Source organism: Equus caballus, chromosome 6, assembly GCF_041296265.1.
Source record: "Equus caballus isolate H_3958 breed thoroughbred chromosome 6, TB-T2T, whole genome shotgun sequence".
NCBI lineage: Eukaryota > Metazoa > Chordata > Mammalia > Perissodactyla > Equidae > Equus > Equus caballus.
In genome coordinates, this window is record NC_091689.1 from 87,107,433 (window position 1) to 87,121,239 (window position 13,807).

Genomic DNA, 13,807 nt, shown 5'->3' on the forward strand with positions numbered 1-13,807 from the left:
AGGGGGGTTAGTGATGAAGTAAGGAAAAGGGAAGCGAGTACAAGTACTGTTTTATCTGAGTTGATTCCCTACATTCAGTCAAAAATCACAGCGCTATGAGTTTTCTGCTGACTTAAGAAAATAGGAATCAAAGTCCGATTAAAGTGAATTTACAAACATTCTTCCCCTTCTCTTAGTCAAGTGGATTGTTCCAAAGTCTTACATGATTAGTTAGAAAAATTAGGCTTTATTTGGGAGGAAGTGGAGAGTTGAACTACGGGGAAGGGTGGTCTTTTGCGGGGCGAGAGTGACTGTCATCTAGAGGTACAGACTTAAAGCTTGCGAAGTATGCAGGAGGCTCCTAAAAGGAAGAGATCGACAATAAATATTCATTGGTCAGTTGAGAGTCTCCTCTGGCCTCTGCCGAGATGAGTATTTTGCCAACAACAGAAGAGAGGGTTCAAACGAATAATTATTTCCTGAATTATTAAGCATTTCAATAGAAGGAATCAATTTCTCGAAAATGAGGAGAGTTAGAAGAGATTTGCTGAAGATGAAAGGACAGATGAGAGAAAAGTGAAAAGACACAAAAAAAGGAAAATTAAGAAGACTATAAAAGTAGTGATAAAGGCAGACAGATGCCATTTGAAGAGTTTTTTATCAGCTCTAAGTAAATTAAAACTCTGAGGGTCAAAGCCTCTCCCTCCTACGCCCCCACCCACCTTTGCATTTGCTCCAGGCATCTGATTTCCTGTTTCCGCCTCAGGGAGCTCTCCTGGGGCTTAAGTACCATCTGCCTGGAGGCCCCGCTGGCAGATATCAGGCAGAACAGTTAAGCTACTTAATTTTTCTAGGTTCACCCACCCCTGTTTAGGTTGGGAGCTCACTGGCCCAGGGCCTCCAAAGAGATCCATCGTGCCAGAATGAAAACAAAACCCAGCTAGTGGATGTTGACGGGTTTATGTGGCTTTACAGGACAGTTCAAAATCCAGCGTTCACTTTTCTCAGAGCTACTTCCCCACCCAAGTTCCTGGGGCAAGCATCCCTGAGATAAGTAGGCTACGTTCTCCCATTAACTTCCCCCCAGTTTTTGGTAAACTGCAGCCTGATCTGGGGTTAATACCTTCATTTCCTCTCTCCCTGCCCCCAGCCCCTCTCCCAACCCTTGGAATGCCTTGTCTCCTCCACTTCTTTCCATCTGCCTCCTGTGAGGAGTACTCCCTGCTTCCCTGCTCCCTCAGAAACCTGGAGCCACACACATGACCAGCAGCAGGGTAAAGGCTAGAAGCTTAAGATCTTGGTTCCCTATGCTCAGCACACTGGATTGGGAGAGGAGGGTATAGGATGACACCTCTTTTCCTTCCCTATCTCTCCTGCCATGCCCCAGAACTCAGACACAGCCACATTCACTCACATTCATACACACAATCATGCACACACAGGGGCAAAGAGAGGTGGGATGGGGAGGAAGGGAAGTTTGCACCAACCAGCTCATGAATGCAACTTGAAAGATTTCACACAGCAAAAGGCAAAACACACACACACACATAAATTAAAAAATAAAGAAGTACATGCCCCTCCCCACAGTATCCTTCTCCATCCAGGGGCTGGCTCAGCCCTTCCACGTAAACCCAGAAGCTTCCTACTCCCTCTCTCCCACTGGAGCTTCTACAGGGCCTGGGTCTTCAGTTCAACAGGTTCCCCTGTGCTCTCTGGTTGTCCATTGGAGTCATTGGGCTTGGTCCCCTTGAGAACAGACAGTCTCTCAGAAACACTCTTGAGCCGGGGGAAGAGGAGAAAGTCATAAAGCAGACTGCCCAGGCCTGCTCCAATGATTGGGCCCACCCAGTACACCTGCAGGAAAAGAAAAGGAATAATCAGGTTTGGGGAGGGGACCAAGAGCAAGGCTGCTCTTTTTCCAACCCCATCAGTGGAAAACAGACATCCTGCGCTTGGCACATACAGTGGAGCCCTATTTAAGCAGAAATCAGTGTTTGTTTGCTTTTAAAGTCTAGACTGCTCCACTGCCTGCACCTCAAAACTCACCATTTCTTTTCTGACTCGTCAAATTATACCTTTATCCCACACCTTCTTAGCACATGTATATTTTATTTGTTGTTATCAGTTTGCACACGTTTATATATTGCTTTGAAAAACAATTTTATTTAATTGTGGTAAAATACGCATAACATAAAATTCACCATCTTAACCATTTCTAGGTGTACAGTTCAGCAGTGGTAAGTATATTCATGTTGTTGTGCAACAAATCTCAAGAACTTCTTCATCTTGCAAAACTGAAACTCTATAGCCATTAAACAACAACTCCCCATTTCCAGCCCCTGTCGACTACCATTTTGCTTTGTTTCAACGAATTTGACTACTCTAGATATGTCATATAAGTAGAATCATACAGTATTTGTCTTTTTGTGACTGGCTTATTTCACTAAGCATGTTGTTCATCCACGTTGTAGCATGTGTTAGGATTTGCTTCTTTTTTAAGGCTGAATACTATTCCACTGTATGCATATACTACATTTTGTTTAGCCATTCATCTGTGAGGGACACTTGGGCTGCTTCTGCCTTTTGGTTGTTGTGCATAATGCTGCCATGAAAATGGGTGTACAGCTTTGAAAACTTTTTTGAATTATTTTCATATGTTTGGCTGGCATATGGCCAAACAACACAAACATAGCCAATTTGTATTGAGGACTTATTCCGTACCGGATTCTGTGCTAAATATTTCACACATATAACTTTCATACTTATTTCTCATAACACTCCCATTTTATAGTAAGGAAACTGAGGCACAGAAAGATTGAGTTATTTGCAGTAATCACACACAAGGCTAGTAAAGTGCTAGAACGGGGATGAGTCCAGGCCCATTTGTGCTCATGCACATCCTCATCTCTTGACAGCAGAAGTTTTTGTCTTCCTGTTTGGTTGTCTGTCCTCATAGTGCTAGTTTTGGAATCTAGTGGATACTTAATAAAAATCCCTGACTAACCGGCAAAGGAACGATATGAGCAAGAGCCTCTCTTTCTAGCAAAATCAAGAATCCTGTTCAGAGTCACAGGCATGCCAAACTCTGTGACAGCCCCCTTAGCTGAATGCTGGTAGAGTAGTCAACACATCCAAATGGAAAGCAGTAACCAAACCTGGAACCTGCAGTCTATACCCATCCAGGAGGGCTTTGGGATCTTGCTCTTCTCCCCTCACTTACCCAGTGGTTGGTGAAGTTTCTGGTGAGAATGGCAGGAGCAAAGGAGCGGGCAGGGTTCATGCCTGCACCAGTATAATACATCTGCAAGAGACACAGTTGTACCTGAGACACCCCCACTCACCCCAGCTCCTCTCCGCACAACCCACATTCCCCTGAAGGCTGGCACCTTGCCTCCAGTCAGCAGCAAGTAGGGAAGGACAACCTGCATGGGGTCCCACAATGGAGTGAAGGCACTGATGCCCCATCTGGGAACAGACTATGGATCCATCAGCAAACCCCAATCTACCCATAATGCATGCAATGCCATCTTGGGGTCCAGAAGGACTAATACAGCAGTCACAGGAGAGAGGAATAGAGCAGGGCTGATTCCTCTGTGCGGACTGATACAGAGTGAGGTGGACAATATTCATGTTTGAGAGTGAAGCCGGCAGAAGAACCCTTAAAAGAAGGGAAAGGCATAGGGGCCCCGAAGTCCTTAAAGGAGAAGTTGCTCCCCTTTCCTGCTTACCCCAAAGAGGTGCCCCAGGGTGAGGGAGAAGCCAACCGCCAGGGCCACGGAGCCCAGGCGGCCATTCCGCCTCTCGTCGTATGTGGCAAAGACGCAGAGCACGAACTGGAGTGTCAGGAAGATCTCCACTACAGTGGCCTGGCCCACACTCACCCCAGGGTGCAACTGGGCAAAGGAAGAAGAAGGGAGCAGCTCATTAGGGCTGCCACAGTGTTAGCTCCTCAAGGCTTCCCAGGCAGGATCCCCCTTATGGCACCAGTTCCCTGGAGAGGAAGGATAATACAACCCCCTTCATAGTAATTGTATTTTTTCTTAATTTCTCCTTAATTCCTTCATGGTGGAAAAATTGCACCCACTTCCACAGATGAGGAAACCAAGGGCCCATAAAGTGAAATAAATTTCCTCAAGAAACTTCAGGGAGTTGGAAAGAAAGCTGGGACCTGAACTCAGGTTCCTTGAGTCTCAGTCCAGGGCTGTATGCCTTCCTTACCCCACCACACCACCTGTTGATCCGCCCCACCCTGAAACACACACACACTTACACACACAAAATGTCCCAGACCCCTGGGGAACTGATCCACCCGCACAAGGCGGGGAGTCAGGGCACCAGGTTCCCCCAGCCCCACTCAGCCGCCCATTACCGTGTTAAGTGCTAGGTTTCCTCGGACGGCAGGCGGGGTAACACTATATAGCACGGCAGCCCCAGCCACTGCTCCCAGCAGTTGGGCTGTCATATAGCAAACGGCACGGAGCAGGGACATCTGGGAGCCCACAAGGAAGGCAAAAGTGACTGCAGGATTGATGTGGGCTCCACTGATGTGGCCCACGGCCTGCACCAGCGTAGACAGGGCCAAGCCAAAGGCCAGAGCCACCTGCAGGACATGCAGGGGTCCAGGGGCCCAACGCAGTGAGGACCCCAGCCCGAAGAAGACATAGAAGAGGGTGGCAAAGAACTCAGCAAATATGGCCCTCCAGAAGGAGGCGGACCGCAGCTCCCACATGGCAGGGGGACGGCCACGATGCCTGGGTCCCTGATACCCCCCAGCCTGGTTTGGGTGGACAGTACCCTTTATAGAGGACTCTTAATCCCTGGGAGGGGCAGCCTGAGGTGGCTGGCCCGGCCTCTTAACCCCTTCACAGCTGCAGAGGGCTGGGCCCACTTTCATGCATCTGATTAGGCTGCTGGGTTTTCCCCTCCCTCCTCAACTGGGCGATGAGCAGAGCCATGGGTGTCACAGTGGGGAAGGGTCAGGGCTGGAGAGGCTCTGAGAGGAAGGGACCAAGGACAGGGCGACTGGAAGAGTCTGCCTTTCTCTTCATGCCAAAGTTGGGGTTCATAGTCCTGACTGACATCTATATTAGAACATCCCTCAATTCTGCTTGGAAGGTTGGTCAAGCTGGGTTCACTTCGTGGATTATGAGATTGTACTCCTGGGGGCCTCCAGGCTCCTCTGAGTCGGCCAGGGGTAAAAGTGGGGGTGGGGGTCAGGAGTGGGGTTCAGCAGGGAAGTTGGGATAACTGAAGAGAATTCTTTAGTTCTCTGGGATTAGAGGGCCTTCTCCCATTGGCTGGTTTGGACTGGAATCTGTGGACCCTGCGTTCTGGGACAGAATAGTTCTGCTGTGTCTGGCTTTCTCTGAGCCCAGGTTCCCTACCCCCAACCCATGCCAGCATCTCCCTTTCCAAACCCTCAGCCTGGCCTTTTAAACCACAGAGACAGAGAGGGGAAGAAGCTGTCTTCCATGGATATGCTGAGAGCAGGGTTGAGGGGCTGAGGAGCCGAGAAGGGGTTAGTAGTTAAATCTCAGGATCAGCTTGTACTTCATCTCTCCTCCTTCATAAGGTCCTAGCAGGAAGAGCTGAATGGAAAGAAAATGCCTCATGGCTATGAAGCAATGGGAGGGTCTAATGCCTCCTATGGCCAGGATGAGCACACTGGAGTCCTAAACCTTGATCCCTAGAGAAAGGTCTGGGGGCGGGGGTGGGAAGCAGGCTGATCAAGGAGAGAGAAAAGAACAAGGTGGGGAAAGAAAGCTTGGGGAAAGAGGTTCAGTTGTGCTCAGGCTTGGTGAGGAACTTGGGACCTAGAAGTGGGGGCTGTGAAGGCAGAATGGGACACATTAGTAGGCTCTACCATCTCCATGTCATGGCAAGTCATACAGGCCACAAGCTTTTCCTGTGAAGCACAAGAGGAGAACAAAAATTTGAAGGAGAGGCCTGCAATACTGGTGCCCAGCATCAGTCCCATCCAGGACACCTGTGAGGAAAGAGGAGGAACACAGACCAGGGCCTATGCTCCTCTCCTCCTCCAGCTCGGGGATGGACAGGAAGAGTTTCAGCCAAGGTAGATGGCCCATCTAACCCATCCACCTGCAGGAACAGTTGCTGAGAACAGGTCAGAGGGCACCCAAGGGCACTGGAGCTCCCAGTTTCATGGAAGAGGAACAATCCATCAGAGGTGCTTGGAGTCTTTTGTGCTCTAGAAGCGTCACCAATCTCCTGACTTCAGGCCCTGTAATCCTTGGTGCATCTCACTCAGCAATGCTCCCAGATCCCAGTCACAGTGGCTGGCCCCACGGAGTGTACAGGGTTCATGCTGCTTCCAGAAAAGGACCCCTGGACAGGAGACAGGGTAGTACATCACGGTGTTAAGAAGAGAGAGACTGTGGCCTCAAATATGTTGGTTCAGATGTGGATGAGGATACAAAGTGACAACTAGTTGTGACTGCTGGTGGGAGTATAAAAGGGGATAATTACTTTGGAACACAGGGTAGAACCATCTTGTGAAGATGAATAAACACACACTTTCTGACCCATACTTCTCACTTATATACCCAAGATAGAGTTTTCTATACCTACACGAGGAGACATGTGCATGAATGTTTAGAGCAGCACTGTTCACCATAGCAAAAAGCTGGAAGCAGCCCAAATGCCTGTCAACAGGAGAACAGATGAATAAATGGTGGTATATTCACACAATGGAAAATCATTCAGTAGTCAAAATGAGTGAACCACCACAGTGACACTCAATAATTGGGATGGATCTTAGCAATAAAATATCAAGTTAAAAAAAGAAGTCCCAGAAGATTATACATGGCATGATAACCTTTTTATAAAGTTAAAAAAGACTACAATAAAAATACACTTTTCAAAATACACACAGATGAGATGAAACTACATGAGAAAGTAAACCAAGAATGATGAACACAGAATTCAGGATAGTGTTTACCTTGAGTTAGGGGAGGTAAGGGGATGGAGTGGGATATTTACATATCTACGTGTAGATTTCTCTAAGTGATCATCAAGGTTCTAGTTTTTCTGTTGGGTGGATAGTTAATAATGATGCTTAATTGTTATTTAAAACAAACAAATAAACAAGTAGGAGCCATATATAGGCCAATGAGGAGATGTCATGAACAAAGAAATATTCTGTGTACTTGAAACCCATAAAGAACAGCAGCAACAAAAAAAATCCAGGGGCTGGCCCTGTGGCCGAGTGGTTAAGTTCACGCGCTCTGCTTCAGAGGCCCAGGGTTTCGCTGGTTCAAATCCTGGGCACGGATGTGGCACCACTCGTCAGGCCACACTGAGGAGGCATCCCACATGCCACAACTGGAAAGGACCCACAACTAAAAATGCACAACTGTGTACCGGGGGGCTTTGGGGAGAAAAATGAAAAATAAAATCTTAAAAAACAAAATCCAGGCTTTACCACTTTCTAGATGGGGACGTTATCCCCACTTGATATAAAGTCCTGGAGGGCAGGGACGTATCTGATTTGTTTACCACTGCAAACCCCGTGCCTGACACACGGTAGGCAGTAAATAAATATTTGTTGAATAAATTAATATAAGCTCTCTGAGCCTCTGTTTCCCCTGAATCAAACAAGATAATGTAGGTAAAGCCCTAGTACAGTGCCTGGCACAGAATAAAAGCACTTAAGAAATAGGAGGGTTTTGGGGCTGGTCCCGTGGCCGAGTGGTTAAGTTCGCGCACTCCGCTGCAGGCGGCCCAGTGTTTCGTCGGTTCGAATCCTGGGCGCGGACATGGCACTGCTCGTCAGACCACGCTGAGGCAGCGTCCCACATGCCACAACTAGAGGAACCCACAACGAAGAATACACAACTATGTACCGGGGGGCTTTGGGGAGAAAAAGGAAAAAATAAAATCTTTAAAAAAAAAAAAAAAAAAAAAAAAAAAAAAAAAAAAAAGAAATAGGAGGGTTTTATTAACGGGAAGAGATTATCCCTAACCACCAACCCTACAGAAGAAGAGTAAAGGGCAGTTAATTTGATGCCCTTGTAGACACCAAATAAAATGGTTAGATTTCCTTATTTGAAGCTACCAACCTCTCCCCTTTATTCCTCATCAAACGTTGGCAAGAATCCCATGGAGAACTGAACCCCAGCCCATTTCCTTTCACATCAGTCTCCCCACTTAGCCAAACTTTCAAACTAGAGATGAGTTCTCAAAACCTAACTTGTTTTGCATACATTTACATATAATTGGCATACTCATGTTCTATTAGCCTAGTCTCTTTAAAGAAAAAAAAACAACTGTGTCTCTCTTGAGGCGTGTAACCCTGCTTGGTATGAGTGGGGTTCCTATCGATGCCAGTGCTCTAGCAGTCACTGAGAAACCCACCACCAGGCTGCCTGGCCCACGTGCTTTCCATCACTGCTGGCGAGCCACAGCAAACATGGTGAGTACCAGCTGGAAAGTGGAGAAAAGCTCCTTGCCTAGAGCCTGGCCTATGATTTCTCCTGCTCATGTAGATAGGACCAGGGATGGGAGGACACGTACATCCCTCCCATTGCTCCCCAACTCCCAGCCCTACCATCTATCCACCAAGGAAGCTTTGAGCAATGGATCTGCAGCAAGTCACCTGAATTCCTGAGTTGCTGAGCCTAACTCATCGGCCTATTTACATCATAGTGAAGGTGGCTAAATGAGAGGATGCACAGAGCAGGGGTGCCCCCTCTTTTGTTCATTCCTTAAAGTCTTGTCAGCTGTCACCCTCATTACCTAACTAGTGTCATCCTACTCAGAGAGAGGGGCTGCTGCTTCCCTGGGTGACCAGCTGGTCTGCAGCTGCCTGGGGTAGTGTCAGGTGGAAGAGGACTGAGGCCAGGACAGCTGCTGTGCTCTGGGCCAGGACATAGAAAGCCCCTGGAGAGGGTCAAGCCAGTGGGCACAGAGCAGTGCCAGAGTTAGGGCTGGGATTTAGGACCTACTGACCTCACTATAAACCTGTGCCAGGCTCACTACCAGCAGCTCTCCAGGCAGGGGTTAGGGACTATGCCTGGCACAGAGCTCCCACTGGGGCATGAGGCCCTAAGGACAACCCCTACAAAGACCAGGGTACCCAGGTCTTCAACCAGCACTTCTCTCTAAAAACATTGGCTCCACAGGTCCTGGCAGGGAGGAAAGGGAAGGCAAGGCAAGATCAGAGACTATCTGTCTGGGCTGGCAGCGTCTGCCCCACCCTTCTGCCCACTGGTCTCCCATCCCTCTCCTTCTTTATCATCTCTCTGTTCCCCTCCGCCTTAACAAACTCTCCCAGTCAGGCCTCAGCCTCCTCATTCTGCACCTACTGACCTCCAAGCACGTGATGTGAGAGGAAGGAAGGACTGAGGGACAGAGTAAGGGAGTGGTCAGAGATATTCCCCCACTTGGTTGGCCTGGGATTTAACAATGGAGAAGAGGAAAGGTCTCGGTTTCAATAGGAGAAGGATGGAGTCTATAGAAAAAGATGGTGGTTCTTCTCTCCGCAGGAATCTCATCTCCCAGATCACCATTTTGCCAGCCTGGTGCAGGGTCTCTGTTGGGCATTCTGCTCCAGTTTGGAGACTGATTTTCTAGGTCTAAGTGAGCGGAGTTGGGAGGTAAAGAGCAAGTGTTTCAGGTACCTTCCCTGGAGGAAGACGCAGCTAGAGAGAGGACAGCTCCACTCCTGTGATCTTCAGCCAATAGAGAGGAGCCTCATCCCAGCCCTGGTCCCTAATCCCCAGTCAGAGCCCTCCCTGAGGGAGCCTTAGACATCGTAGTGACACCATCCTCACACCCAGGCGTCCACTCTCCCCAGCCCTGGCCCTTCTCTCTCCTACTAAGCTCTTTCTTCCTCTTTAGCCCTTCCACGCCAGACTGAGTGAGGGGCAAGAGCTATGATGGCTTCCGTCAACCAGAGAGGCTCAAAGTGAAGACAGAGACTCATCCTTCCACTCCCTAATCATCTTTATTAACCTGGGTTTTAGGAGCTGGAGAGGTAAAGAGGAAAGCTAAAGTGGGAATCGGGAAGACAAGGAGAAGAATTTCAGGCAGGGCAAGGTAAGGACATCCTCATCCCTCACCAGAAACAGAGTAAACCACTGAGAAGGTCCCAGTGCTGAACTCGCACCTGGGTCATTGGGATCTGTACAGGAAAGTGCCTTTGAGGAACTGCTGGGAGTGCAGGGCATTCCTGGGGTCGACACTCCTGGGATCACCCGGGACACACCCGATTCGCCTTTGTCTTCTTACCTCGTTAGCTTGTTCATTTTTTTTGCTATCATTCTACTCCATTCTCGTATTTGGCATTCTTTTCAGGGGTTGCAAAAAATGTTTAGCTCTAGATTCCTCACCTTTCTCTCTTCTGGCCTTAAGCAAGCATACAAACACTTCTGAAGTTTTTTCCACTAGGAACTATGGAAGTGGAGAAAAAGGATTTGTAAAATAACAAACTTGGGGTAGTTACAAAGTTGTTTTGTTTTAATGGCTTGTAGTAGTAATCATCCTGGAGTCTCATCTCTCTCTGCACTTGATTATGTCTTGATTGCTAACCATCAACCTCTCAACCTTTTGATATTCCTGAGGCTAGTCATCCTATGTTTACAGAGAAGTGCCATAAGAAGCAGAATCCATACAACTAGAGAGTAAGCGAGTTGATAAAGCTCAGGGAATCTTCAGACAGAGCTGTTTTCATTTCTCCCCAGTGGGTCCCCTGTGAGAGCCACCTCTAAGGTCATCCAGGACCAACTCACCACCTCTCTGAAGCTTCTCGCTAGCCAGCCCATATCATCAGGACCTAAAGAATAACCCAAGTTTGAGTTCCATAAAAATATCTACCTTGCTGATCTTACAGGATTGTAAGAGGATCAAATCAGATATGCCCAAGCAATATACAGATGTTAAGTTAGCTGCCTTTAATCAACATAGAAATGATTCATGAATTAATTAGATATAAACATAATTTACAATTATCAAGTATTGAACATCCTCTCTAGCAATTACAATGAATAGAGACATGGTTGAATAGAGATATGGTCCTGAGGGGCTGAGTGACCATCCATCTCTGCTTCCACCATGTGGAATCTCTATCCCAGCTCCATACTCAGAATGCCAGGTCAGCATGTAACCAGCCCCATTGTGTGGACAGTTTCAGTAAGACAAAGGCCCCAGTATAGCACAAGCCAGCCTAGCAGCCCCTTTGGCTAGCTCCTGAGGGCCCCCCTTCTCTCTCTTTCTCTGGTTATGCTTTGCTGACTGCTGACTCCTGGCAAAGTCCAGAACAATCACCAAGCTCTGAGTGCATCATTCCTCTCCCATCCATAGTTGAGGGCTCCAATTAGCACTTGGATCAGGCCAGGGCCCCCCATGTTAGAAATGGGGTAATCCAAGAAATAGAGTGAAAATAGACTGGCCCATCAATTCTAGACTATTCTTGCCTCCTTCTCCCCTTTCTTTCCTACGGAGTCAGATACAACCCCAAGGCAGGCAGACCAATGCTCACTATGGGCCAGGTCCTGTTCTAAGCCCTTTATGTGTTTTATCTCAGGGGCTGGTATTCCGTAGGATTGCACCTTCCCTACTTACTCTAGTTAACACTTCTCCTTGGATGACTTCATCTATGTCCACCTCTCCCTTGAAATTATATCCATAGATCTGCAGAACATTTTCACCTGGGTGTCTCATAGACACCTCAAATTTAGCCTGTCCAAAACGGAACCAATTATCTTCCCCCCATCCAAACATGTCTTTCCTTCTGTATCCCCTCACTAAGTCAGAGACCTATGAATCAGCTTTCCCTTCCCCATCCTCTCACTCCCATCTCACCAGTCACCAACGCTCCATCAATTCTACCTCTTAGATAGCTGAGCCCACACGGTGTCTCACCCGAGAACTCTAGTGGCCTCGGACCTTGTTTGATCCTGTTTCTAGTCTCTTCCCCTCCAATTTATTCTCCTTGTTGCTACCAGCTTTATCTTTATAAAAGTCCCTGAAATTTTTCATTTCCTTGTGTTCCCTTCAACAGCCCCGGAATGCCTGAAAGACGTTTTTATCATACACGACTCTTCATAATCCAGCCTCAACTTACTCTTTCAACTGCTCTCCTCATCTCCCCAGTGTGGACTTTGGCAATATTATGCCTCTTGTGGTTCCTCAAACAACCCACTCCATTTCATAAACCAGTGCTTTAGCCTAAGCTGTTCTCTATACCTTGAATGTCTGTTCTCCTATTGTCTGTCAAGTAAATTCTATTACTTCCTAATATTGTGCATGGAAATATTAAGAATTAACTACTTGTTCATTAGTGACAGGGCAGGGTAAATCATCTGAATGATGAAGGTGAGTTTACCAGACGGATAGTCAGTCTGTAAAAGTGAAGTAATGCAAGAGATGACAAGTAAGAAACTACTCCCCAAGCAGGGAACAAACAGGTGTGTCTAAGGGACAGTGTGAGGAATGTACCATGACTGCTTCAGCTCTCACGATCAGCATGGAAGCAAAGGAGAAATCCTACAGAAACACAGTCCTGGAACTTTCCTCTCATTACTAACAAAATACAAAGTACTGACAGAGCAGGACTTGGCTGAAGGAAATCTCTCCTCCACACCTTGGCTCCTAGACTTAAAAGGAATAGAAACCACTCTTCTCACATATTAAGCGGTATGAAAAGGCTGGGCCAGGCTGTCCCCTGGTGGAGAGAATGAGCCACTGCACTCCAAGAACGTGGACACAAAACTCTCTCCCTTTATACTTTCATTTATTCATTTAAAAACAATGCACAATTAATCTGTACTAAGGGGAATACTGAGGCCCTGAGGCACTGAGAACAAAGGACTTAATCCCAATTCTCAAGAATTCACAATGTAATAGGTGAGATCGGTAGCTGCCTCCTTAAATGTTCTCTTGGCAGCACTTAGGAGAATGGGAGACCAGTTAGAAGGCGACTGCAGTAGTCCAGGGGAGAAATAATGTGATAGGGATTCAATGACAATCAGTTATGTGAGATGAAGGAGACGAGGAAGTCAAGGACTTCCAGGCTTCTGGCCTGGGCAACTGGCTGGTTATGGGTTGTAGTTCACAGAGGCAGGGAATTGAGGAGGAGGAGGAAGTTTGTGCAGGAAGACAAAGTTAGCTTTATACATCTTAAGTCTGAGGTGACAGGGGGACATCCAGGTAGAAATGTCCAATAGGCTGCTGGATAAACAGATCTGGAACTCAGGAAAAACATACGGGGTAGATTGTGAGAGACCTTCTCCAAGAGGTGAGAGTGTATTCCACCAGCCACCAGCGTAGATGAGATACTCAAGAGAAATACGTATATTAGGGGAGAAGACAGCTGAGATCTTGAGCAGGCTGGGGTTCCCTCACCTGCTTAACCACTGTTGCTTTTCAAGCCATAGCTATGGCTTCTGGAGGTCTCCCTCCAACACTCCCTCAACTACTACTAAATCAGAGGCCTCTCCTTTGCTTCCTGAGCTCTCTGCAAACCACTTCAATCATGACACTTAGTGCCTCATATTGCAGCTGCCAATATTCTCATCTATCTCCCCACTAGACAGTAGACCTTTGAAAGAGGGGCTGTGTTTTGTGAGAAAGAACAAGAAGGTACACAGCAGTCATATCACGTAAAGCCTTATGACCATGGAAGGGAATGTGATGCAGGCACATTGAAAGATTTAAGTAGGGGAGTGGCATGATCAGATTTGTGATTTAGGAATACCACTCTCCCTGTATTGTGGACACTGGATTAAAGGAGACAGATAGAATGGGAGACTAGCTTAGAAGCTACCACATTACCACATTAAAAGGAGAAAGCCCCAGTTGAGGCCAAGGA

At 47.4% G+C, this 13,807-nt stretch overlaps 1 protein-coding gene across 1 annotated transcript; it reads right to left on the minus strand.

Moving 5' to 3' along the window:
• Positions 1-1,647: 1,647 nt before the first annotated feature.
• On the minus strand, positions 1,648-4,708 carry MIP (major intrinsic protein of lens fiber). The gene is made up of 4 exons (XM_001504844.2): positions 4,349-4,708; positions 3,708-3,872; positions 3,200-3,280; positions 1,648-1,833 (listed from the first exon to the last, which is right to left on the minus strand). The coding sequence occupies exons 1-4, from the start codon at positions 4,706-4,708 to the stop codon at positions 1,648-1,650; spliced, it is 792 nt and encodes a 263-aa protein (XP_001504894.1).
• Positions 4,709-13,807: the final 9,099 nt, after the last annotated feature.